The 23,675-nt window shown below is 36.7% G+C and overlaps 2 protein-coding genes across 3 annotated transcripts; both read right to left on the reverse strand.

Annotated features, from left to right (window-relative positions):
- Positions 1-5,595: 5,595 nt before the first annotated feature.
- On the reverse strand, positions 5,596-6,630 carry LOC116250924 (NADH dehydrogenase [ubiquinone] 1 beta subcomplex subunit 3-B). 2 transcript variants are annotated; one of them, XM_031624917.2, is made up of 2 exons: positions 6,237-6,630; positions 5,596-5,970 (listed from the first exon to the last, which is right to left on the reverse strand). In XM_031624917.2, exon 1 carries the CDS (start codon positions 6,455-6,457, stop codon positions 6,266-6,268), a length of 192 nt encoding a protein of 63 aa, XP_031480777.1. In that variant the 5' UTR covers positions 6,458-6,630; the 3' UTR covers positions 5,596-5,970; positions 6,237-6,265. The 2 variants fall into 2 exon arrangements, with proteins under 2 accessions (XP_031480777.1, XP_031480776.1); XM_031624916.2 differs by having other exon boundaries at positions 5,596-5,950; positions 6,237-6,625.
- Positions 6,631-8,751: 2,121 nt separating this feature from the next.
- On the reverse strand, positions 8,752-23,444 carry LOC116251474 (protein DNA-DAMAGE INDUCIBLE 1). Its single transcript, XM_031625765.2, has 16 exons — positions 23,230-23,444; positions 20,852-20,884; positions 20,568-20,692; positions 19,560-19,668; positions 18,068-18,184; positions 17,088-17,153; positions 11,640-11,702; positions 11,509-11,553; positions 11,152-11,213; positions 10,843-10,936; positions 10,493-10,585; positions 10,332-10,401; positions 10,064-10,140; positions 9,613-9,679; positions 9,459-9,484; positions 8,752-8,993 (listed from the first exon to the last, which is right to left on the reverse strand). Exons 1-16 carry the CDS (start codon positions 23,293-23,295, stop codon positions 8,865-8,867), a joined length of 1,242 nt encoding a protein of 413 aa, XP_031481625.1. The 5' UTR covers positions 23,296-23,444; the 3' UTR covers positions 8,752-8,864.
- Positions 23,445-23,675: the final 231 nt, after the last annotated feature.

The raw sequence follows: 23,675 nt of genomic DNA on the forward strand, positions 1-23,675 counted from the left end.
CCAGGTCAGTTAGCACCAAAACTTGCGCGACTAGACCAAGAATCACTGACTCGCTGGAAGGGTGACTTAGAGCGAAATCATCTGAGTTTGGTTTTAATTACTGTAAGGTGTAAAAATTCATATTGATTCTCAAGTTTTTAACCATTTTTTGCTTATTTCTTGTAAAAGCTTTATCAGGGACGTGAAAAAATACGAGTCTAAGTTCTAACCCTTTGCAAATAGATTCTCACCATTAATCTCTAAAAATCGAGAGAGAGAGAGAGAGCTAATCTCCTTCATTGTTAGAGTTGTCGACAAGATTATGTTATTCCGTACTGACTGGGGATAGTAGATTGCACAACAAGTTTACAATGGATATAACACTATAAAAAATTTATGTACGTTGAATATTTGATTAGCTTTCTGTAGTCATCACTAGTTTATGTAATGTTATAGAAAATATATAGTTGTAAGACACTTATTGCCAATATCGTCGCAAAAAATACTTTAATTATATTTTTCACTGGATACGTATTACTACTAAATGGTAATCTATTAGAAGAAATATCTGCTTAAGAAAATCAGAGAGACGACAAAAATCTAGTTAAGGGATAAGAGATCGAGGAAATGACACTAGTAATACTGGGCATGCGTCACATGCGATGGTTAGTTTCGCGTCATTATTTAGAACCGGAGTTTGTCTTTTATGTGCTCCCAATACATTTTCCTTTGATTTCTGAAGTTATTTTGGTATATGTGAGTATAAACTTGATCGTCGTATGTTTATTTGAACAGTAAAGAAAAACACTCACGGCTGTCCGATCATTTTTAAACATGGTCTTTTACCTGCCGACCAACAAGCCTAGGTTTATTGGCGAAATTACCATAAGCCAGAATTTTTTAGTTAGTATATTTTATAAAAAAAGTGCCTATATTCTAATGTAATAACAAAAAACACAACTAAGTTTGTAAAGTTTTCATTTAACTTCCCCTACTTCGCAAATTAATAACATAAGCCGCCACCCCCTGCCACCATCAAGTTAATCAGAGCTAATAAAGAACATAAAGAGGTTAACCCTTGGTTTATCCTCAGTTCTTCCATCTTGGTCTACACTCCCACTAAACTTTGTCTTGACTTCACATATATAGAAATGAATAAGTTATTGTTCATCTATTCAGCGTAGCATCAAAGCATGTCCCACAGCCTTCACCAAACCTAATGTAATATAACATAAATGGTCTCACACACGACAGTGGCACAATCATTTCCTTTCAGAATATTGGCCGCTTAAATTTGGAGAATCCACCTCAAAAGGGGGACAAAATTTCGTCAAGCTTGTTGATCTCCATTAACTAAAACAATGAGCAACAGTGACTCGATTCTACCAACAGTATGAACTAAATTACCATGAAAGACAATGAAAAAAAAAGTAGAAATAAAAAAAAATGGCACCATATGGAGGCATGTGACGTAAGAATGTCCCGTACATATGTGGTTCTTAGACTACTGATAGAAAAAAGTTCGAAGAGCAAGCTCTTCTCTTGCAAAGGACCCTATGTTTTTTCCGAATACTAAAACTGTGGTTCTGAAGATCTCAAGCCAATGGCGTGAATGAAGTCGCAACAACTTAAGATAACAATACTATACCAACCAAGGGGTGGAACTTCCCAAGTGTTGTTCTCCTAAAAAAACTCACCGTGACATGTTAGACCCTCCAGCAAACTCTAGTGGAAGGGAAGCAGTCTATACGTTGATGTTGGCCACATACTTTACATCAATATCATTCATTCCACAGCATCAGATTGCCTTGCCAGGGAACAAGCACCCAGACATAGACTTTTTAAAAGACCACTCCAGATCATCTCCACGGCATGCTATTTAACTCCTCTTCGAGGACTGAGGCTTGTTTGAATATGAAAATAAGATTGAGGAGTTGAAAAAGAGCAAGCTCTTAGTTATGGACTAAAACACCCTGAAGACATCATTGTTTATAATCCTCTGACATTTCCAAACAGTTGACAACACAAATGATGACACAAATGCTAATGTGCATAATCAGAAAACTATCGGCATTCTCTTTCAAATTGGTAGCTGAAAGGCCTTCACGAGTAGCTCACTGTAGACTGGTCTTGTTCAAAGTTTAAACCAACATCCATGAGCTTCCAAATCCCAAGGACGTCAAAAGCACAGCAGCAGGCAATCCCGACTAACTTCTTTCCAGCTGAAGCCTGTATTGATCAATAGCAGTTTATATGGCATGTCCTCCTTGTAGAATTGTCTTTTGTCATTCGACCAAATGAATCCAGACATTTGAAACATATTCTCCTTTCAACCAAGAAACTTCTCTTCTAAGCATCCAGCGAAGATAATACTGTGCTAACTTTTCCAGGTTTATAACAAATTAAGATCAAATATTTCCCAGCCTAAGGCTGATTAAAAGGAACAATGGTGACTAAGTTTGGGAATTTACGACAGACAGGCTCTTGAGCTAGAGGACCACAGTTTTTAAGCAGGTCAACAGAGGCATTACGTTTAGTAGGTGCCTCATTATGTCACATACACTGGATGAGTGGTAAATGGCTTTCTGGAATTCCTTTCTAGTATGAAGCATCCTCATCCTCCAAAATCTTTGGGCATCACTGAGACCCCTAGGCAGTCTCACAGAAAATAGGGAAAACAGGGATTAATGGATATCCATTTAAAATGCTTAATATGTATCTTCAAGAAGAAGGATTACGGTGTAACAATCATCAAGGCAAACAAACTAGTTTCTTCGGATTTTTCAAACTTCTATTACTTACAAAATCACTTTCCCGAGAAAAATGAGCTTAAAAAATTCTTTTGCATTCTGAGACATGCTCGCACCTGCCAGTTTGGCATTCAGTCACCAGGGCTGCTGGGATCTGAACACTAGAAGAAAACTTATAATAAGCACCCTTCAAAATATTTGGCACATGTGGACAACTGAGACTCATGTGCACCGTGTTCAACAAAGTAGGGAAGAACAGGGTTAATGAATATCCATTTGGGATGCATAATGTCTATCGTGAAGAAGACGAATAACAGTAGACACTCATCTACACCATTGGAACTAGGGTCTTGGTCTTTGCATACTGGACCTACTGGTCCTACTTCTGAACTATTTAGAACCTTTTTCCCAAAGAAAAAAGCATATGGAAATTTCTTTAACATTCAGATTCATGCTCTCACCGGCCAGTTCTGGGATTTGAATGTTACAAAACCTGATTTACCAAGGTTCATCACACAAAAATGGTGCAGGCTAAAAAGTTTGCACAAGCCACTAAAAGAATAAGTTATGTATTCCTCTATACTAAAAGTATCAAACTACTATTCTCTCATATGATTGGTTCAAGGTCTAAACATTCAATTCCTACGAATGGATGAGGAGAGGACCTTTTTCCCAAAGAAAAAAGCATAAGAAATTTCTTTAACATTCAGACTTGTGCTCTCACGGGCCAGTTCTGGGATTTGAATGTTACGAAACTTGATTGGCGAAGGTTCAACGTGAAAAAATGGTGGAAGCTAAAAAGTTTGCACAATCCACTAAAAGAATAAGTTAGGTATTCCTCTATACTAAAAGTATCAAACTACTATTCTCTCATATGGTTGGTTCAAGGTCTCAACATTCTATTCCTACGAATGGATAAGGACTATATCACCTGGTCAGTCATATTGACAGATAAGTCACCTTTACTGTCACTCTACAGAACCATACATGAGATTTTCACCTCACACAATTATCAAAACAACAGGGTGTGGGTGGAGTTCTAGACATGGTTTAGACAATCAAAGAAGTGCTAGGAGCCTAGGTGAAATCAACATAGCCATGTTGATTTTCACACAAAATTTAGCTAAAATTAAATTTTATAAAATCCAAATTTGTTCAGACAATTGAAAAAGAAAAGGCTTCCCATATTTATGTGCGTTGTTAGATTGTGTATGTAATGTTTATCACATAAGTAGTATAATTGTATCAATTTTCTTCTTATTCGACTTTTTTCCCATTCCACTCATTGTTTGAAAATTTGCTTTTATAGTTTTCAAATGTGAATATAGAGTTGGATCACATAATGCATCAATTGTGCTACTTTTATTAACTAGTAAACTTAGAGAAATTTAGTAACTGCCATGCATATCAGTGTACTGACTAGCTGGTGAAAATTATACTTATAATGTTAATTTCACCATTATTAATATAATATAAATACCTATATAATGTGTGTGGTGATATATACATACAAAAAGAGAGAGAGAGAGAGAGAGAGAGAGAGAGAGATGATCCCACCACCAAAATTTACAGAATAGCACATGATTCCGGAAACAGATCTATCTGCTGATGTTTTAACCAGAAGTAAAATTGTAGAACCAACATGAGCACAGCTCACGTGAAGTCAGGTCATCATACATTCAACTAATTTCAGCAAATACTGAGGAAGAAAAGACAGAAGCAGTACATGATTCTAGAAACAAATCTAACTGCTGCTGTTTTAATCAGAGGTACAATTTTTGAAGCCAAGTCATCATACGATCAATTAGTTTCAGCAAATACCGAAGAAGATGAAGAAGAAGAAGAAGAAGAAAGATGAAATTTTATATACTGGAGTCCCTTTAGCTGCACCGAGTTAGCAATATTCAAGCTAGCAATGTTTGAAGCATTAAAGATGAAGAATGTCATGAGGAGCAACATCCGGGGAATTGTTTGTGGACCAATCTGAAGAGGAAGAAGACTCTCAAGTCACATAGAGATTAAAGTGCAATGAATTTTTTTTCTTTCTATTTTCTACCATATATTGTGGCAAGAAACTAGTGGATTCAGCTATCAAACTTTCATATACAACTTGCACCACAGACATGGGACCTTTGGAGTTTGGGGCACTTCGGACAATCTATTAGATGGCATCCCAATCTCTGTTTAAACCAATACCTATCTGCCACAGGAGTTGAAACATCTGATGTACCTGCCTTCTCCAAATCAAAAAGAAATATTATCTATTTGTCTTGGTCCAACAGGTGCAATTACTTTCAGTTTCATGAAGGCTTGCCAGGCAGCAATGATGATAAACAGTGAAGAGACAGATCCTAGAGTATTTACAAAATATAATCTCGCATCTCATAATGAAGGAAAAAAAGAGTAATCCCTAATTAGATCAATAATTTTCATCAGTCCCTGTAAACCATCTAGCACATCTGCTCACATTAGAGTTGATGTCGGTATCCAACAAGATATTGATGAGATGATGCAGAATGAAATAATCACATAATAATCATTGTTAACAACAGCAGCAGCAGCAAGTCTTTACCCAGATACGAAGGACAGTAAAAACTAACAAGAACGTGACAGGATTCTTTTCAAGTATCTGTACATTTTAGGTGCATCAAGTGTGCAATAAAATTAGCAACTTAAGGCAAGTCATTATGCAAGGGAAAAGCGTCGCTTGTGCATGCAAAGATGAGAAGAAAGGAAAGGAAACAATATCGATAGTACTCATCTCCAAACTGCAGATGGATCATCAACTTCAAAGTAAAGTTAAGAAAAGGCCAAATGCCTCAAGGCGGATGTCTTATGGAAAAAAGAAAAAAAGAAAGAAAGAATGTTGAACACAATTACTTGCATTACATGTCATTCACCGGCCTCAGTCGACCACCGTTCTTTGAATCCGAAAAATATGAACGAGAGATAGGGAGCTATACCAAGAGAACATATGTTTCTGCTTTCATAGAGTTCAGAAACCAATTCACGTTATTAGAAACAGAAAAAGAAAAGAGTTCATAACCAAGAAACAGCCAGATACTGCGACGTCGCTTGCTTAGTTCCATCTGTCTGAATTACAGAGACCAGAAAACCTGAGTCTAATATGAATCACAGAAAAACGATCACCCAATCCCCATCTCGCCAGAAGTAACCGCTGCATCATAAAAGCCCCACGCAAGTGCTCCCAATCACGAACGCTGTACATTTTTTGGGTTAACTTCCATATTAAACCCAAAAAAAAATATTGCAAAATACAGCAAAATCAATCACAAGAATCATCTGATCAACATCGACGATATAATAAAAGGACCAATTTGCAGATCATGAAATTACAGAAACACCAAAAAAAAAAGAAACTTAAAAGTAAACCCAAAAAATGAAGAAGCCCATACAGACAGAATAAAATAGAACAGAAACCCTAATTTCGTTTCAGAAGGAGAAGGGGAAGAAATGGAAAAGCTAGTAAGAGGAAGAATAAAGTACCGGAGAGAAGGGGAGAAGAAGAAGGACGGTCAATGGTGGGAAGGAGGGTGGGCGCGCTTGTAGATGGCCTCGCCGACGAGATAGATGCCGAAAGCAACGAGGGCGATGCCGAGCCCTGGAGTGGCGTGCCTCAGCTGGTTGCTCAACATAGGGTGCTTCCTCCACTCGTCCCTCCGCCGGAAGAACTCGCCGGTGCTCCCCAACGGCTTCGAGCTCGCCATCTCTTTCCTCGATCACTGGATTCACGTCGAGAGGGTGAAGAAGATGCCGCACAGGTAGCACGGTCGACCGTAGGTGTCAGATGTCGGGCTTCTATCCCGGGTCGCCGACGCTGGCCTGCCCGTCTATGGATCGAGTTTGGGAGAAATCGAACTGGACCAGACTCATTCCCAGAGAGTCTGGGCGGGTTTGTTAGTTCAACTCTTAGACTCTAAAGAAGAGCAAAAGAGGTCTAGTCCTAGTTCAAGTCTCAACTCTGTCCTTTTGAATCATGTGCTTCCTTCAAATATCGTCACTGAATTTTGATATTATATGTGTTGCAATTTAGTGACAACTTGGGTTGTGCGTCAACAATCTAAAATTTTTGTTACATGTTTCTCGTTTGTATTTAAACTATTGTTTTGTAATTAGTATTCTAAACTTCAATTACATGAAATTTTTCAAAAAAAAATATAGTGTTTTTGTTTATCTTATTTATATTATATTGTGCATGCATATATAGATCTGAACTCCACGCCCGTTTTTCAGAAAATCGCAGCGTCTGTTGGGGCCTAAAAAACTGCATCGAGACTGTCAAAAGATATTCATGTGACATAAAATGACAGAATGGACAATACTGTTGATGTCAGGCTCAGCAACACTCAGTAGTATGTTCGCTTGAAAGGTGTTCCTTGGTAGATTTCCTACATGTTTACAAGTCCCTTCTTCCAAAAGAGAAAAGCGTAATGTGGGTTCGTTGATAGCCTCATTTAAACCAGGAAGTTATTTTTTTTAAGGTTTTGCATCGTTGTAGTTTTTTCTTTTTTCAAATAACAAAAAGATACATTTGGAGATGGAAGTGTGAAAACTCTGAAGGAAATTTGCTTGAGTGTCTTGAACACTCATTAAGTGAAAAATACGAAGACTTTATCTTATAAAAAAAAACCATACGAAGTTTGAACTCATGAACATATACTGACAAGTCCGTCACAGCTGTTAATTTCGGGGAGGGGAGGTTTTGACACTTTATCGCTAGACAAATTATTATCACTTTTACTATTATTATTTTTATTGCTACTTGAAAAAAGCACACCTAATGATTTGGTGATGACGCGAAGAGAATTCCAATTTGCGGATATTATTAAAAATATAATTAAGTTCTGCATCTAATTAGTTTGCTTTTCATATAATATCCAAATTAGTTACGTGACTTTCTCTTTTTCTTTGATAATGCTAGAAATTACCCAATAGATATTTAGATGCTTCACACGATTAAGTTTACTTTTCATGTCACTTTCGAAAGGCAAAAGGAGAATTATTCACTAAATCAACAACTAACTTCAGTGACAATATTAAAAGTTGTGTCATTGGTTGTCGCCAAATCATAAGTTGTTCTTCATAGAAACAACTTATATTAGGTCCTTGAGCGAAGCACCATACCGGGTATACAACCAGGTGACCTCTTGCCCCTCCTTTTCAAAAGCACGAATTTCATGAAGATTTGAAACCAAAAAAATAATTTCTCAGGTCCTGTAAAATCTTTTAAAAAAAATTAACATAAACGGGCCCTTCCCATAATATTGGGGTTCTGTTCGTTAATGGGGTGAGACCGGTCAAGGTTACAACTTGCACCAATTCTGTCTTCAGAACATTGTGCAATTTCATCGTTCATTTCCAACCCATTCCCATATAACCACATTAAGATGTGTAACACCAACTTCTTAGCATTTATCTCAGTTTTATATGCCAAATCAAAGTTTTATGTCAAAATTTTGGATCTACATACAATCAAGTAGATCATACTTTATTCATGTGCAGAGCTGCATACTGGGTTCACTGTCCAATAGCTACATTTTTTCAACTAACAGACCACCTTCAACGAAGGAGTTAATTAGACGGTGAGATCTGATTCGAAGTCCCAAGTTGCACCAAACACGTATCTGATCTGTGCTAATGTAAAGTCAAACAACCTTCATAATCTTTGTCCTTTTTTCAGCCTTACGATAGGTTGGGATTAGGCAGAGCCCTGCCATATTATGCCAGGAGATGCCATCAAAGCACCCGAGATACCAAGGTGTTTTCTTCAACTTGATATAGTTTTAGGTGGTAAATCTTTTCTTGGCTTTTGGATGAATTCCAGCTCCAACCCACTTCTTTTGCATGAGCTTGACCACATGCACCAATATTTGATATATTATGGATCTGTTTATAGCTTCATCTGTGTCCACTAATTTGCAAAAACTTTTCCCCAAAATGATTTAATAATTTAAAGCAGATAAATGCCTTTTCTCTGTAAAATAAACAATTTGTGCCATCGTTTGGAAAATGGACTTTCAATAATCATGTCGATTTAACAATTTTTTCTAACTTGTCACATCAATAAAAAAAATAATTAAGGCACATCGTCCAAGATAAATTAGTGCAATCATATCAACCAGCAAATAGAAAACCAGCCGCCTGTTCTACATTACCATTAGCAAGAGTCAGCGCACGTGTTACTGTTTCACGACTGAAACCCAGATCCATAAGCTGAGTGACTTTGGCTTCGTACTCAGCTCCCTGCAAACAAGGAGGTGAAAGCAGAACCATCAGAGTATTTCAATGCAAAGCACAGCAGCAGGACCTGGTTGACCTCATTAGCCAACCAAGAAAATAGCCACGTTTTAAGATTTCCGAGCACTAACGAGAAGATCACCAATTGCGCTCTGAAGACACTAACCAGTTCAGAGCATTGTGCTACAGAGAGACAAATCCCAACACATGATACTAAGTAGCAATACAGAAAGTCAAATCCCGAGAGACATGACACTAAGTAGCAACACCAACTGCATTCCAATGGTTCCATGTTGAAGCACGTTATAGTGCATCCTCTAATTATTTTAACAAACCATCTTTTCTGAGACATGAAAGCAAACTGGAGCTATATAGTCTTTGCTTCCGTAACTTGTGGACATGAGAACAAGAAAAAAATGACAATTTCAAACTACCGAATCTTACAAGAAAGGGCATCAGGGAGCATTTTACCTGTGTACTGACATTTCTTGGAGTTCCTGTTACCACAGAGTATAAATCATGATGAGTAACAAATGATTGCAGTGACTTGACAAGAAAGTGGAACCGTCTAAAGCACCAAAAGCAATCACCAAACTGAAATATGTGAACACGGTAAGAAACTAACCAGAAGTATTACTCCCAGAAGGTGCAGTACTGTAACGATCATTTTTTGGTGTTCCACCTGACGTGCCCTGCAAAAGACATTAAAAAGGTCCCGGTAACAGCATTTTACATGGGCCTATAAATCTCAGATTTTTTTTTACATTTCTTTTTTTTTTTTTCCTTCCTTTTGCAGGGAGGGAGAAGTTGTGGGGGAGAGATAGCCGTCCTCTGGGGAGAGATTTCCTTTAGCCACACTTCTTAAATTTATAAGGAGCTCCTCCCAATTCTTTCAGGTAAAAAAATTAATACATGCAACGCTTGTTCTTTTATGGACAAACATGATGAAATTTGTGAATTAATGCACAAAAGTGACAACCACATAACGAATAACAGGAAAAGAATAAAAGCACCTTGCTGAAACAAGCCAAGTTAAAAGGAAGGCCAAAAGATTTTGTTATTGTCATACTACTTACAGGAGCTGAAGGCGTGCTTAAAGACTGCTGCTTCGTGTATCTTTCTTCATCTAGAAAATGAGATGGAATATCTTTTTCTAAAATAAAAGGAAAAGCTAATGAGTAGGAATCAATAAAATTTTAAGCCAAAGTACAGAGAAAATATAATCACAAATTAAGAGCTTTTAATCCAAGAAATTATAGTGCAGTTATGGTTCCAGGTAAACAAATTTTACATGCTACAACAAGTCGTTAACCTACTAAAACTTCGTTAATTTTAGATATAAACCTTGTAGAAAAGGCACTGAAACTTCTCCTCCCCCAACTCTCAAGACATTCTCCTTCAAATCAATTGCGCACTGCATAATGACAATTACTAAAATTTTGAAGCAAACATACAACAGTAAAATAGAGGGTTCTATTATGAAACAAGATTGTCAAGCAGTTTACCTGATGCTTGCGGAGCATATCAAGCCCAAAAAGAAACTCCATGTTAGGAGAATCAAGCACCATGAACGAGCAAGGATAGAACACATGTCCAATCTGTCCCAAGTTCAACCATATTGACTATTATAAAGAAACCATTAACTTTTAGCAGCATAAAAGAATGAAATTTGTGCCTAATGCACTGGTGACACAGGAGCCAAGTTATGATATTCAGTTAGAAACCAGAAGCAAGTCGACACAGACAGAAGGTTTTTATATATACTACTTGCATCTCCTTGATACAAACCAACAACAGAATCGACACATGCTTCATGGTTTTTATTTGAAAATACAGTCATCAGTCTGATATCAACCTTAATTGGTGCCACATGTATCCGACCAAGTATCTCTGACTGACCAACTCCATGTGCAATGCCCTTGTAACGCTGATCTAAAAGCCTTAATAGCCTGCAGTAGAATATCACAATGAATTGGAGAACAATTTTACCTATAAAATGAAGTAAGGCATCTCTATCGAATAAAAGTGCACTTTCTTATCAGGTAACAAGAGAAGAACCAAATTTTGATGAGCATTATAAATGTTAACTATCAAACAAAGAAAAGTTAAGAAACTGATTTATTGATTAATGAGTATTGGATATTGAAACATGTGCAGTACATACCCACAACGCTCAGCACAACTTTTTGATATTATCGTAGATTGTGCTCCACTGTCCACAAATGCCTAGAAAAGAGGGCACAAAAAGCATGAAGTACTAAATGAAGCAAGTAGAACACAAAGGAAAAAAAATTAGCATAATTACAAGAGAATGACATAGCATCTTAATCCATCATGCCCACAATTCACAAGCGAACACTATTCACCAATATCTCATATATGACATTCAGTCAGGAGTTTTTTCTAAATCACCGGTCCATTTTGTCCCTCCTTGTGTTTTCAACAGATAAAAAGTTAAAAACAATAACAGGATAATGTTTTGTGCAATCCTGAAAGGATTAAAAATTTTATAGCTCTGTACCTTCAGCGGCACACCATTCACTTCCATATCCACATATAGCATTACCTGAATGATTAAAAGTTCAAAAATATGCATGTTAAGGAGAAAAGTTCGATTCAGGAGCTTAGTAGGAGTGTTCTCAAACCACATACCACCCGTGCAAAACCCTCTGGATTATGCTCCAATGCAGCCTCCCAATTCTCATCAATTCCTCTCTGTGATACGAAGAAAAAGTGCAAAAAAGCTCCAATTAACAAATCACGCTATTCTATACTTCTAGCGGTTCAGGTGACTTATAAACATAAATAGATGAACAGCCGAAAACTTCAAAATTGTGTGAATGCTCAATCATGAGATACATGCACTTTGATGACCAAAGAAAAACCAGCAAATATGAATACAGTAAAAAACATTAAGATAAAGAGAGCAATACTTTAGATTTTGGTATATGAAGAAATGTAAGTCACAAACAACGTTTCAGGATTTTAAACGGCGAGGTTTTTTTCGGGTATAATACGGCGAGATTGAAAAAAACGGAAAAAATATGGTAAATTTTTAAAAATTTATAAAAACTAAAAATGAAGGAAAAATAAGATAAGTGAGAAACTAATAACACAAACATCAAAAAATAAGTAGATTTGCAACAAATAAAAAATAGAAAATGGAAAAAAACTGTTTGGCATTAAAAAAACATGAAAAAAACGAAAAAACACACTTTTCCCGTGTTTCTTTAGTTTTTAACGTCTTTTTCAAAAAGCACATTTTTTTAAGTTTTAAATGGCAATTTTATTTATCGCGTTTTTTTCGTGTTTTTTCCAAAAAAAAACATGTTTTGTGTGACACTGCTCTTAAGTATAAGTTTCTATTGACATTAATAACATTCAACTTACTCGAATGACTAACCTAAACTATGATGGTTCTGTTGAAAATTTAATGTGGACGCAACATGTCCGACTCCAGCATAATAAACAAGTTGCATTTCTTTTGCAATGTTAGTCTTCAACTAGATCACTACAACATGATGCCTAACACAAAATACTCATTGCTTCTTTCTTTTTAACTTTTTTTTACTAGCTTTGAACAACACAAGAACTCTGAATCAACCCCGGAGAGTGCACATTTGGTCTCATAACTAGCAGCTGGTAATTATATCTTGTTTACTACATACACGAGAAATTTATTTATCTCCTATTAGTATACATATTTGGTAAAATACTACACCCAAACCCAACAACATTGACAAATGCCCTAAATTGATACATGTTAAAGCTATCCAACAGCTTTTCTCAGCTAGTTAGACCAGAATGTGATATAACTTTTCCAATTGATATGATACAAATTCAATCAGACAATATCTAATTACAACAGATTCAATGGTGTAAAAAGAGTAGCATGAATGAAGGCAAAGATGCTCCATCGGGCCGACTCCAGAGTCCAAAAAATGAGCAGCATGATGATGCAAGGGTGTTTTTTTCACTTCCTAATAGCAGCTTGCCAGACGGATGGGCCTTGATATGGTTTCAAACTCCAAAAGATAGTCATGGCATTTGCTTACTTTTTCACATAATGAGCTAGGCTCTTCATTTGGTTCTGCAAGGACAACATGTAGACTGCCATAATCTTTATTAGAATGGCAATTAGGCTTGGGTTCAAACTATGCATAACACTAACAAGCACAAGGAATATCAATTCACCTGAAGCCTTAACAAGCTGAATGTTGAAACTCTGTGAAACAATTTTGCAGACAGAATTTCTAGGAAACACCCATAAGGTAGACTATGGCTAACCTCAGATCTAGACAAAGGAGGATATTAAGAAAATGCTTGAAATGCTGCATTAATTGGAACAGACAACTTAACTAGAAGATAAATTTGGAAGGCTTATAAGAAGCCTCGAAAGAATTTGGATATCAGATATTGATGAAGTTACCAGAATCCTAGGTCAACAGAAAACAAAGAGGAGAGAAAAGGGCACACAAAGTGGTGAAGCAGCAGCCAGCACTCTGTCCTAATTCCATTGCATATTGTAAAAGACATTGAGGGACAATACAACCTCTAAGATAACGAACAAATTACAGACTGAGACATGTTTAAACTCCACGTACACATTATATTGGATGTTTTTAAATCTGGAGAAACTTGATCCCAGCCCAATCATGCCTTATCATCATCCCTCAAGTTATAAATGGTCCTTGAAAATGGACAACTTGTTCTTTAGAAAATTAATGTTTCGTTAGGCTTGATCTCCTTATCTTCTGTTGGAACGTATTGGAAAGAACATAAAATCACATTCCATTAACCATAATCTCTATTTAAATAGAGATTAGTAAGTAATTGCAGAAAAGTCCATTTTATTACAGCATATTCAAGAAATATTAAAACTTTGATAAATTGTGACTACCTACAAAAAATAATAAATATTCCTCTCAGCACTTCCCCTCAAGCTGGAGCATAGATATCTATCATGTTCAGCTTGTCACAATATTTCAAGAATGTAGAACTATGGTTAGGTTGGTGAAGATATCCACCACTTAGTCTTCCGAGGTTACATGAACTATAAAGATATGTCCTGAACTCCTGATTACATCTTGTGCCCAATATAATGACAATCAAGCTCGATGTACTTAGTCCTCTCATGGCTGGGTAGTTAGCAATATATTTGGCAGTTTTGTTATCACACTTCATCACCATGGGGGTAGAGACTTTTACATTCAAATCAGTTAATATGGATTTTGCCCACATCATTTTTGTAGCAATTTGAGTTATGGCTCAGTATCCGACTCCACAACCAATCTGCCTAACAGCACAACAGCTAGGGCAATCAATAGAAACTAACCTCTGCCCTAACTCCACAAAAACTTGGATAGTCAACGGAAAATAAAATTTCCCAACACCACATCAACCAGGGCATAACACAGCACGTCAAATCTGCCCTAACTCTACATCAACTAAGGCAGAAAATCTGACTTTATACTTTCCCCTAAACCACCACCACAACTGAAAATAAATATGAATTGAACTCGATGTTACATATCAGTGGCCGAACTAAGTCCAAGCCTTCAGAAAAGCAGACCATCAAACACGTGACTGACTGCTTCACCAATTCTACATTGCTGCTGGCCTTCATAATATGCCATAGACACCATTCCATCAATTTTGAACAGGGCAACCAGAAAATCTGATCACTGTGTCATATTTTGACATCAGAGATCACATTTCTGTTCACCCACTATCCACATGAATCAGAGTAAGAGGGAGAAAGAAAGAGAAGAGAAAGAAGAAGAGGAAGAAGAAGAAGGGATGGAGAGGAAGAAGAGAACAAGGTTTCCAAGTGGTGTCACAGCCTCCCAGACATGGATGGCTCTGATACCATGTTGGAATGTACTGGAGACAACAGACATTCCATTAACCCTAATCTATACCATTTCAAATCCCTCTTCCTATCGAACGAGAAAAACCGAAATCGAACAAGAAATCCCTTTGCCTATCTTCTGACTCATGTCCCTTCAAATAGAGATTAATGAATTACAGAAAAGTCCACCTTATTACAGCATATTCAATAAATCTTAAAATTTTGATGAATTGCAATTAGCTATCCAAAATAATAAATATTCCTCTCAACATCTTCAACTTTTTGTCAATTGAATTGTTAATCTATTTCAATATGCTTCATACAACTATGATATGATGGGTGAAAGCAATGATGATAGTACTCTAATTGCCACAGAATAAAAGAGATCAGGAGGCTTCTTCTCCTAAATCACCCAATAACTGCCAAACCCATGTAATTTCAACAAGATTATATATCACCACCTTTTGGAAGAGCATGGAAGCCGGAAGGTATACGTAATCAAGGATTGATTTCGCTTCATCAATGCTATAAAATTGGATCTTAAGTGTGTTAAACTTAAAGTTGAACCAATGAAACTCCTTAATCATCATTCCTTTCCTGTGAAATAAACTGTGGTAGGGTTAAACTTGATCGGTTCAGATGCCCAAACAAATCCTAGCCCCTCATAGAAAGAATGATTTTTCCTCTTTTAGTTCAGACAATGAAATTAGCTTTTCAAAAACAAGTGAACTCAAGAAGTTGGAAGAGACTCCAGTTTAGGAAGAGAGAAGAGGGTTCAGTGTATAAAGAGGAATACATTGACTGAAGAAGGGAGAGAAAAAAAGAAAAAAAGGAAGAAGCCGGGATAATAGGAAGTGAAAAAGTAAACTAATTCAATCAGGGAGCTTTGCAAAAATAAAATTTCAGCTTCATACAAAAATAAAACTGCAATACAAAAGCATGCCCTTCTTTTCTTTTTTCCATTCGAAAAAAAAATCGGCATTCCCAGATGGCAAGTTCTTAGAACTCAACCTGATCACTGTGTCCTGTCCACATATATGTTGATTGAATATCAGCGTGAAACAGTGTTAGGTAGAATCGAGTTTACATCGAATTTCTCTGTTATGGAAAAGGTGGAAGAAGAGGGAAAACAACATAGAATCAAAGACATGTTGAAATAGAGGGAATATTAATAGTAGACACGGTATTTAGATGTACAAGCAGGAAATAAAAGGAAAGGAGACTATCTGATCCAACACCAGACAAAGAAACAAACTACGATCTGGCTTCAATCAGATCTTGATCTGATGTCAGAATATAGAAGTTAGATCAGATCCTAAAACCAGTCCTGAAAACAAAACAGATCACGGACGTAAGAAGCAAAGAATCCAAGAAAATCAAAGGACTAGAAAATAGAGGATTTCAGATCAAGAAAACAATGCAGGAATTGAATTTTTGGAACTATTTGAAGATGAATAAACATAGAGGAACAGAATAAAAGGAAAAAAGGGTTCAAAACAGAAATAAGATGATAGAGGAAAGGAAGGGAAAAAAAATTCTAACTGGGAGTAACAAATTTTAGATTTCTTTGGGCATAGCATTTGGAAGAAGTCAGGAACCTAGTTCTGATACCATGAACATTTGAATATCAAATCTTGATGAAGCCACCACAATCCTAAATGGCTAAATCAAAAGAAAAAAAAAAGAGAAAAGGAGAGAAAGAAGCGCAAAAAAGGTGGGACACAAGCCCTAATTCCATTATACATTCTAAGAGATCTTTTAGGGACAAAACAGCCCCTAAAATACTTACAACATGAGACATGTTTGAACTGCATTTGCATATTATATTGGACGTGTTTAGATCTGGACCAACTTGACCCAAGTCCAATTATGTCTTATCAGGTATAATTAGTTCTAGACACAAGACCTTGCTAGGGATCTTTCCATTTACATCTTATCTTGCCAGCTCCTGGTTTTCTGAGTCAAACCATAAATTCCTAAGACCTCCAATGCTACCACACTTAAATAATGAGGCCAAACAGAAAATGCACAAAGATTATGAAAAACATAGCACTTAAGCTAAAGGCAATCAAAATAACATGCCCTGTTAATCATATTCACATCCAGATTTCTCTGGATGCATCATAATGCAAGCTGGTTACATGAAATGTCCTTAAAGAACCATCAGCAACAATACAACAAGAACCATAACTTTCTTCATCATTGAACTACCACTAAAATAGCCAACTGAAATTTTTAACAAACAAAACCTGTTGGATAATAGCTTCAATCTTTTTCTGTGCTTCAACATCAAATGGATCGGCATACAGTAGTGCCTGTAGAAGCAACCAAATTATTAAAAAGGATAATGATCTATACAACGGTTAACAGATTAAAGTAGACAGACAATACAAATAGGAACAAACCATAACTAAAAGCATAAAACAGTTTCCCGTCTAATGCAAGTGGAGACCAGATGAGATTCAATCTTCAACTTTAGATTTATGGGCATTACAATCAATTGCAGTACCTTAAGAAGCACTTCCACTGTTTAATCCTGCAAGAGTGTATTAAGTGCAAGCTCCTATTTCATGTCCAATCTTATTTAGCCTCATGTTTGGATGTCTACATAAATCGATGTTGCTGAGATGCAACAAGCAACATTGGTGTCAAACAATTGAAATTTGTCTACATGCGAGAGAGAGAGAGAGAGAGAGAGAGAGAGAGAGAGAGAGAGGGAGAGAGGGAGAGAGAGAGAGCAAACTCAATCAGGACCATGTGTTTTACCCAAATTCCTTTATTTGAGAGTTAACAGAAGTACAACTACATACTTTTTGAAGAAAAAGAAGGAGTTTCTTATAATTGAACACAACGAACCACAATATTCATGGCGCGTGGTACAGTGGTGGGTACTACCAAACTATTAAATTATTTCTTATATGAAAAGTTCCTGGTTGGTGATATCCAATCATGAAGGACATGATGAAGCAGAGAAGCTTTTATTCAACAGAATTATTTGTGTCATTTCACTCTTTCAAAAGCACCTATGCTGGCCACTCATTACTTTAATAAAATTATTTTTCTTCTTAAACCAGAAACTATTATCCATGCTCCCACACAAATGAGAAGGCAACAGATACTGAAAACAACAGTTTGCTTAAGAACATTATGCAGTTTAGGTAATACGTTAATTATTTGTCAATACCTCCTTAGATGTATACAAGCCATGTTAATGGAAAAGAATGAATACCAGCTCTTCCTCCTGTTGCCGTCGTAATTGCAGTCTATGTCTATGGCGTTCCCTCAATAAATTTTGTAAGCCATCCACATCATCTCCAAGAATCATTTGACCCAATGTTGGATCACTCTGAACACAGAAAAATTAAGATGAACACAAGATCAAATGGATAATGGGACATATATATTTTCACATCAAAGTAAATGCTTGGTGGCCAAGGATAAAGGAACCTGCAGCTTAATTGCATGACTACTGTTTGATTTGATCCCCAGCCTTCCTCTCTCCCATAAAGTGGAGGAGAAAGATTGCTTAATACGGAACTCAGCCATAATCTAATTCTTGAACGGCGGATATAATTCTGGGAGGCAGCATATAATGTGGACCTAAAGTCTATCCTGCCTTCCTTCAGGGGGATGGCCTCTGCCCACTTGGAGAAAGAGCCTTTTGCTGCCAAGAGGCACATGATGCCCTTGATATGATGGGGGTTGGCCTGTCCCCCACGCATCGAAAGGGAAGGAAAGAATAGTGGAATGTAGACTGTAGAGGTTCCAGCGGTTGTCTTTGATTGGGCTACAAGCACTAAAATAGCCTCTGAAGGGAGAAACACAGTCCTAGCAATGTTCAATAGGAGACTTCCTCTCTTAAGACAAATAACTCCTTTACAAGTACAGATGCAATAGGAAGGTCATAAGCTGGCAAACTGCATTCTTTAGTTGCTTCCTAAATATGGGTTATATTTCTTATTCTCAGTATTATATATGAAATTGACAAGAGATCTGTCATCATAGATCCCATTATGGAACAATAAAGAGCCCAAACAGAAAAACACAAGTATCACAAAATTTCAAGTTTTACTCATGTTGCTAATAGTAAAAATGAATAGAACACGAAGCAACTCCTGAATATTTCAGTTGCTAGACAGAACAAGAGAAACCACTGAAAATGTCAAGCTTGTTTTGACCTGCTCATTCAAAAGCTAAAATGCCACTAATTTACCTTCAAAATTAGCACATATGAAAAATGAAAAAGCAATCCACGTTTTCTGTTCTGTGGGTGTATGCACATTCATGATGGATCTAATAGATACCCACGTCTGGCGAATATGTAAACTTCTAAGTGTATTCTTAAAGTTCCACAACAAGCATTTTACCTGTCCTGGATATTGGGGAACCACATGACAGAACTTGCACATGTTGCAAAGTTAAAAAAAAAGTTCTCAATAACGATATAATTGGCCCAGGGAACAGAATGAAAACCTAGCAACGAATAGCTACTAAATGTGGCACACAAAACATTGTCAATTGAAAACATACCCCTTTCTTCAGAAGAACACTGTGCACCCCACCTAAAACAATTATGGTTATATTTCATATACAACTAAATAACTTGACAAACATTCACACCGGAAAACTTCAGGATATGCATTTTAAGATTTAGAACTCTTGTCACTTGATTAAGAAAAAAAGGGCTATTTAAAAACTATTACAACTGGGATCTAGTGTACCTGAAGCAACTGCTCCATCACACGAGCATCACGCCGAACATGCTGCTGAAAAGCTCTTGGGTTTGCTGCTGATCCATCTGGGTTGAAGCTTAGATCATTTGCAGAGGCACTGAAATAATCAAATGGGTAACAACTTGAAATCTCAACATATTTACAATAAATAATGATAAGACCATTGCCAATAATTGCATATTTTCTGAGATCCAGAATAAAGATTATATCTAAAAATTCTCTGCATCTCTGATGTAACTTACTTATTTTTCTATATTGGCAGATGGTGATAGGAAAAAAGAAAACCAATACAAAGAAAATGATTTTGATAGGAAAAATTGCAAACACATACAGCCTAATGGATTCCAGGAACATGGTAAAAGTGAACCAGTTCATGATACATAAAATCATATTGCACCTAGAACAGCCATAAACAAACCAAATTTAAGATCTATGTGCCACACAGGAAAGCATTGGAGAAAAGCTTTCAGCTGAAAAAGCCACCCCATCACCCTAACATGGACACAAATACAATAAAACATCAACAAAATGTGCATGTGCATGCACCAATGAAGCAAACTGCCATAGAGGTCTTTTTGGATAAGCAAAAGTAAGCAACTCTGGACCTGCTAATGCTGCATCATCTAGCCACCTCAGAAATGTATGTGTGAAGGAAAAAGATGAACAACAACACACTTAGCTTGCCAAATTAAGGAAAACTTGGGGAACAGTCAACTATAAGCTCCTAGTTCCAAATAAAAATAAGAAACTAACAACAAGAAAAACTAGATTGAACTTCCTCAGCACCACTAATATGGCACCTGAAAATAATGATAATGACAATAATAATAAGAACCCATCAGACAATTAGCTGCTGACTAATTAACCTAATCAGAAGATTACATCAAAATGGTTGTACGTAGGATTGCCATAAAGATGAAACCAAAGATAGTATAACAAAAAACATGAAATAAAAACATTGGGAGACAAGTAATGAAATGGAAACCAGAGTCACACCTATTAGCATTCGAAACCATCATCATCAAGTCGCCCTCTTTAACCCCAGCAGCACTTAACTGCTCTGTGTTCTTCATCTCTTTCCCATTGAAAAGTAACTGCTGGTTCTGAATTGGCACATTTGTCTGCATATAGAACATAGAGAAGGGTTGAAATCATAAGTGACATAAATGAAAATATTAGGAATTTAGGAGAACATATACATTTAAGCTTCCACCACCATGCTGCCCTAATTTTTATTCCATGGAACTGAATGTTAAAATCCATGCCCTCCCTAAACTCACCTCCACCTCTAGGAGTGCTTTTACATTCTCCACCTATTCAGCAACAACAGGACAGGAAATCAGATAAAGAAAATAATAACTGCCCACATGTCGGAAGATAACAGTTACATGCTAAAACTACTAGGAAGAATGCCAAAATTGTGATAACAACTGAAATAACAGTTACTAAAGTCAGTAGCATCCAAACACAATTAAACAATTGGGCCAAGCAACGGTCCTTTGTATGCCTATGAAATGCACTGAAGAACATCACTTTTATTGCAAGCATAAAATTTAAGAAAAAGAACATAATATAATTATCAGCGGAACTTGCATGTCAAGAACCAAATTTATCAAGCTTCTTAATAAAAGAAAATTTTAGCCTGTTGAATGAAAACAATAGATAGTGGAAACAATGCCATTTGAATGATAACAATACATAATGGAAACAAACGATAATGTGCCAAAAAAGTTTACGAAGCATCGGCACATAAAAATGGGAATAAGTTGCTTCTTATGTTTAGCAAACTCAGCAGCAGAGTCAACCAAGGAAAGAGAACAAGATCCATAGTTGTACATCAACCATCATTCTGAAGGCTTTATAATCTGGGATCTTACTTTTAGATCCACCTTGACACTAGATTGTTTAGTTCCTTCATGTTTCCATTTGTTTTCATAATGGGGTTGGTGATGATCAATAGTGGAAACTCTTTTTCTCCAGCTTTCCCCTTTCCCAAAGTGTTATCATTAACTTGGTTTTTTTTTTTTTCATTACTGTCATGGTTATTTGTCATACATGAGCCCACGTGTTAACACTCTTGGAACCAGAAATTTGAAGTTGAGCATGCAGTTGATATTTTTGAGCTAGTGCACAGTATATGATAATTTTTTCATAAATTTGGCTGATTTAATCATCATTAAAATCAAGTCTTACACTAACTACATGGCACTAGCTTTATTATTTCTCTATCTCCTCCTATCAAGAGTTATAAGTTCTATCCCTTTACATTCCTGCATGCACCTCTTATTGCTAGAAAATCCAACACAGGCTTCTTTTCTCCAAATTCCTTTGCATCATATCAACTTTCACATTAGTGTGCAATAGGAAAACCAACATATAAAAAGCAACTTAAATGGCATTCTCTAGTATTTATATATGACCTGATGTTTATGTTTTTCCATTTTTAATCTGATAAAAATAAAGCAACGATGTTAAATCATTGAGTAAGCTCAACTAAACTCCCATCCTGGAGTTCCAACATGAGCAACAACTTTTTATTACATCCTCAAGTCCAAGAATGTTGTTTCTAAGTTTCTGATAATTGAGAAACTAAATATTAATAACTATCCCATCAAAATAATCCATCACTATTGTAACATTCCGACCAATACAGATTGAAGAATGTCCCCGGTACATGTGGCACTGAACACCTAGCTACACGAAAAAATAATTATCTAATTGAAAACATTCATTGCCAGTATGGACTAAAGCATTCGAAACAATATGTTGAAGTCGTGAAAACTGTACAGAATAGGTGCAGCACATTAACACCTGGCTACAAGAAGAAAATTGTGACTTTAAATGACAAAAAGCATCCCCAAGGTACAGAACTCCGATCAGCACCTCTTGAAGAATGTACAAAACAAGCGCAAGACCAAGCATCCAGCTACAGGAAGAATAATTGCATTCTTACACGAAGAATGCCTTTAGAAACCAATACATATGCATAAATTCTATGCTTAAAAAGCCTATAAATTTAGAAATAACAAAAAGGTGTGGCATGAAAAGACTAAAGCGGCATGGAAGAGCCAATAATGTCAAAATTAATCGTCAGAGAAGAGGCTGTTTTCTGACCAAGTGGATGTTAGAGATTAACAAGATAAGACTGGATAATTGGGATAGCACAATACGTCCCGTTATCCCATATCCCCCGCAAACCACAAAACTGGTTATATGACCGGATCTGAGTACCATCTAAAAGTCGTTAACTCCCAATTTCCCAAATGACCTACCCCAGTTCGGACGTCCCACGAGTTAAGCTACTTCCCCTACCACGATGACGGTGTTTTCCGGAATCTCTAGCCATGAAGAGATATCGGAGGAACGATTCCTCAGTCCATTTTAACTGTTTCTCCACTTCAACTTACTGTTTTATATTCTAAAAAGACCAATTCGAACTGCATTGCTCCAATCACGACATACATGTAGACCATCCATTTGAAACGCCAAAATGTCCAGTGTCCTCCAACTCTCCAAGAGTTTCAAACCTCACCACTAACTAACTCCAAAAATGAAACCATTATGAAATCCTCACCAAGAACAAGAAAGAAACCCTAACAGGGAACCGAGGCAATCATAGAGGAACAGACATATCGACAGAAAAGGGGGAAGCCATTACCGACTCGTCGGCATCGACATCGAGGGTAACGAATTGCTCATCCGCAGTCATCACAGTAATCTTCATCGTCTATCTGAATACTCGACGTCGCTGCTCGATTGATGGGTCCGAATCGTCCGATCTATCTATTTGGCGCGCGATCCTTCGCGCGCTGTGAGAATTCTCTGATGAATAAAAAGGACGAAACGCTTCCGTAACAAGGAAGAAAATTCCGGTTTCCTTTACTTTTTCAATCCAGTCAGCAATAATAGGAATAATTACATCTAGCAACCAACTTATCGCTGCTTTACATGTCAGTTTCAGACCCTTTACGTCCCAAATTCCGGACCCGCCGGATTCATTTGCTTTACGTCCAAAGACCAAGAACATTGGCGGTTCTGTTTGGCGGAAAGAGGAAAAGGAGAGAAGAAAAAAAAAAACTAAACAATCTGTTATATAGTATTGGA

Source organism: Nymphaea colorata, chromosome 3 (assembly GCF_008831285.2).
Source record: "Nymphaea colorata isolate Beijing-Zhang1983 chromosome 3, ASM883128v2, whole genome shotgun sequence".
Lineage (NCBI taxonomy): Eukaryota > Viridiplantae > Streptophyta > Magnoliopsida > Nymphaeales > Nymphaeaceae > Nymphaea > Nymphaea colorata.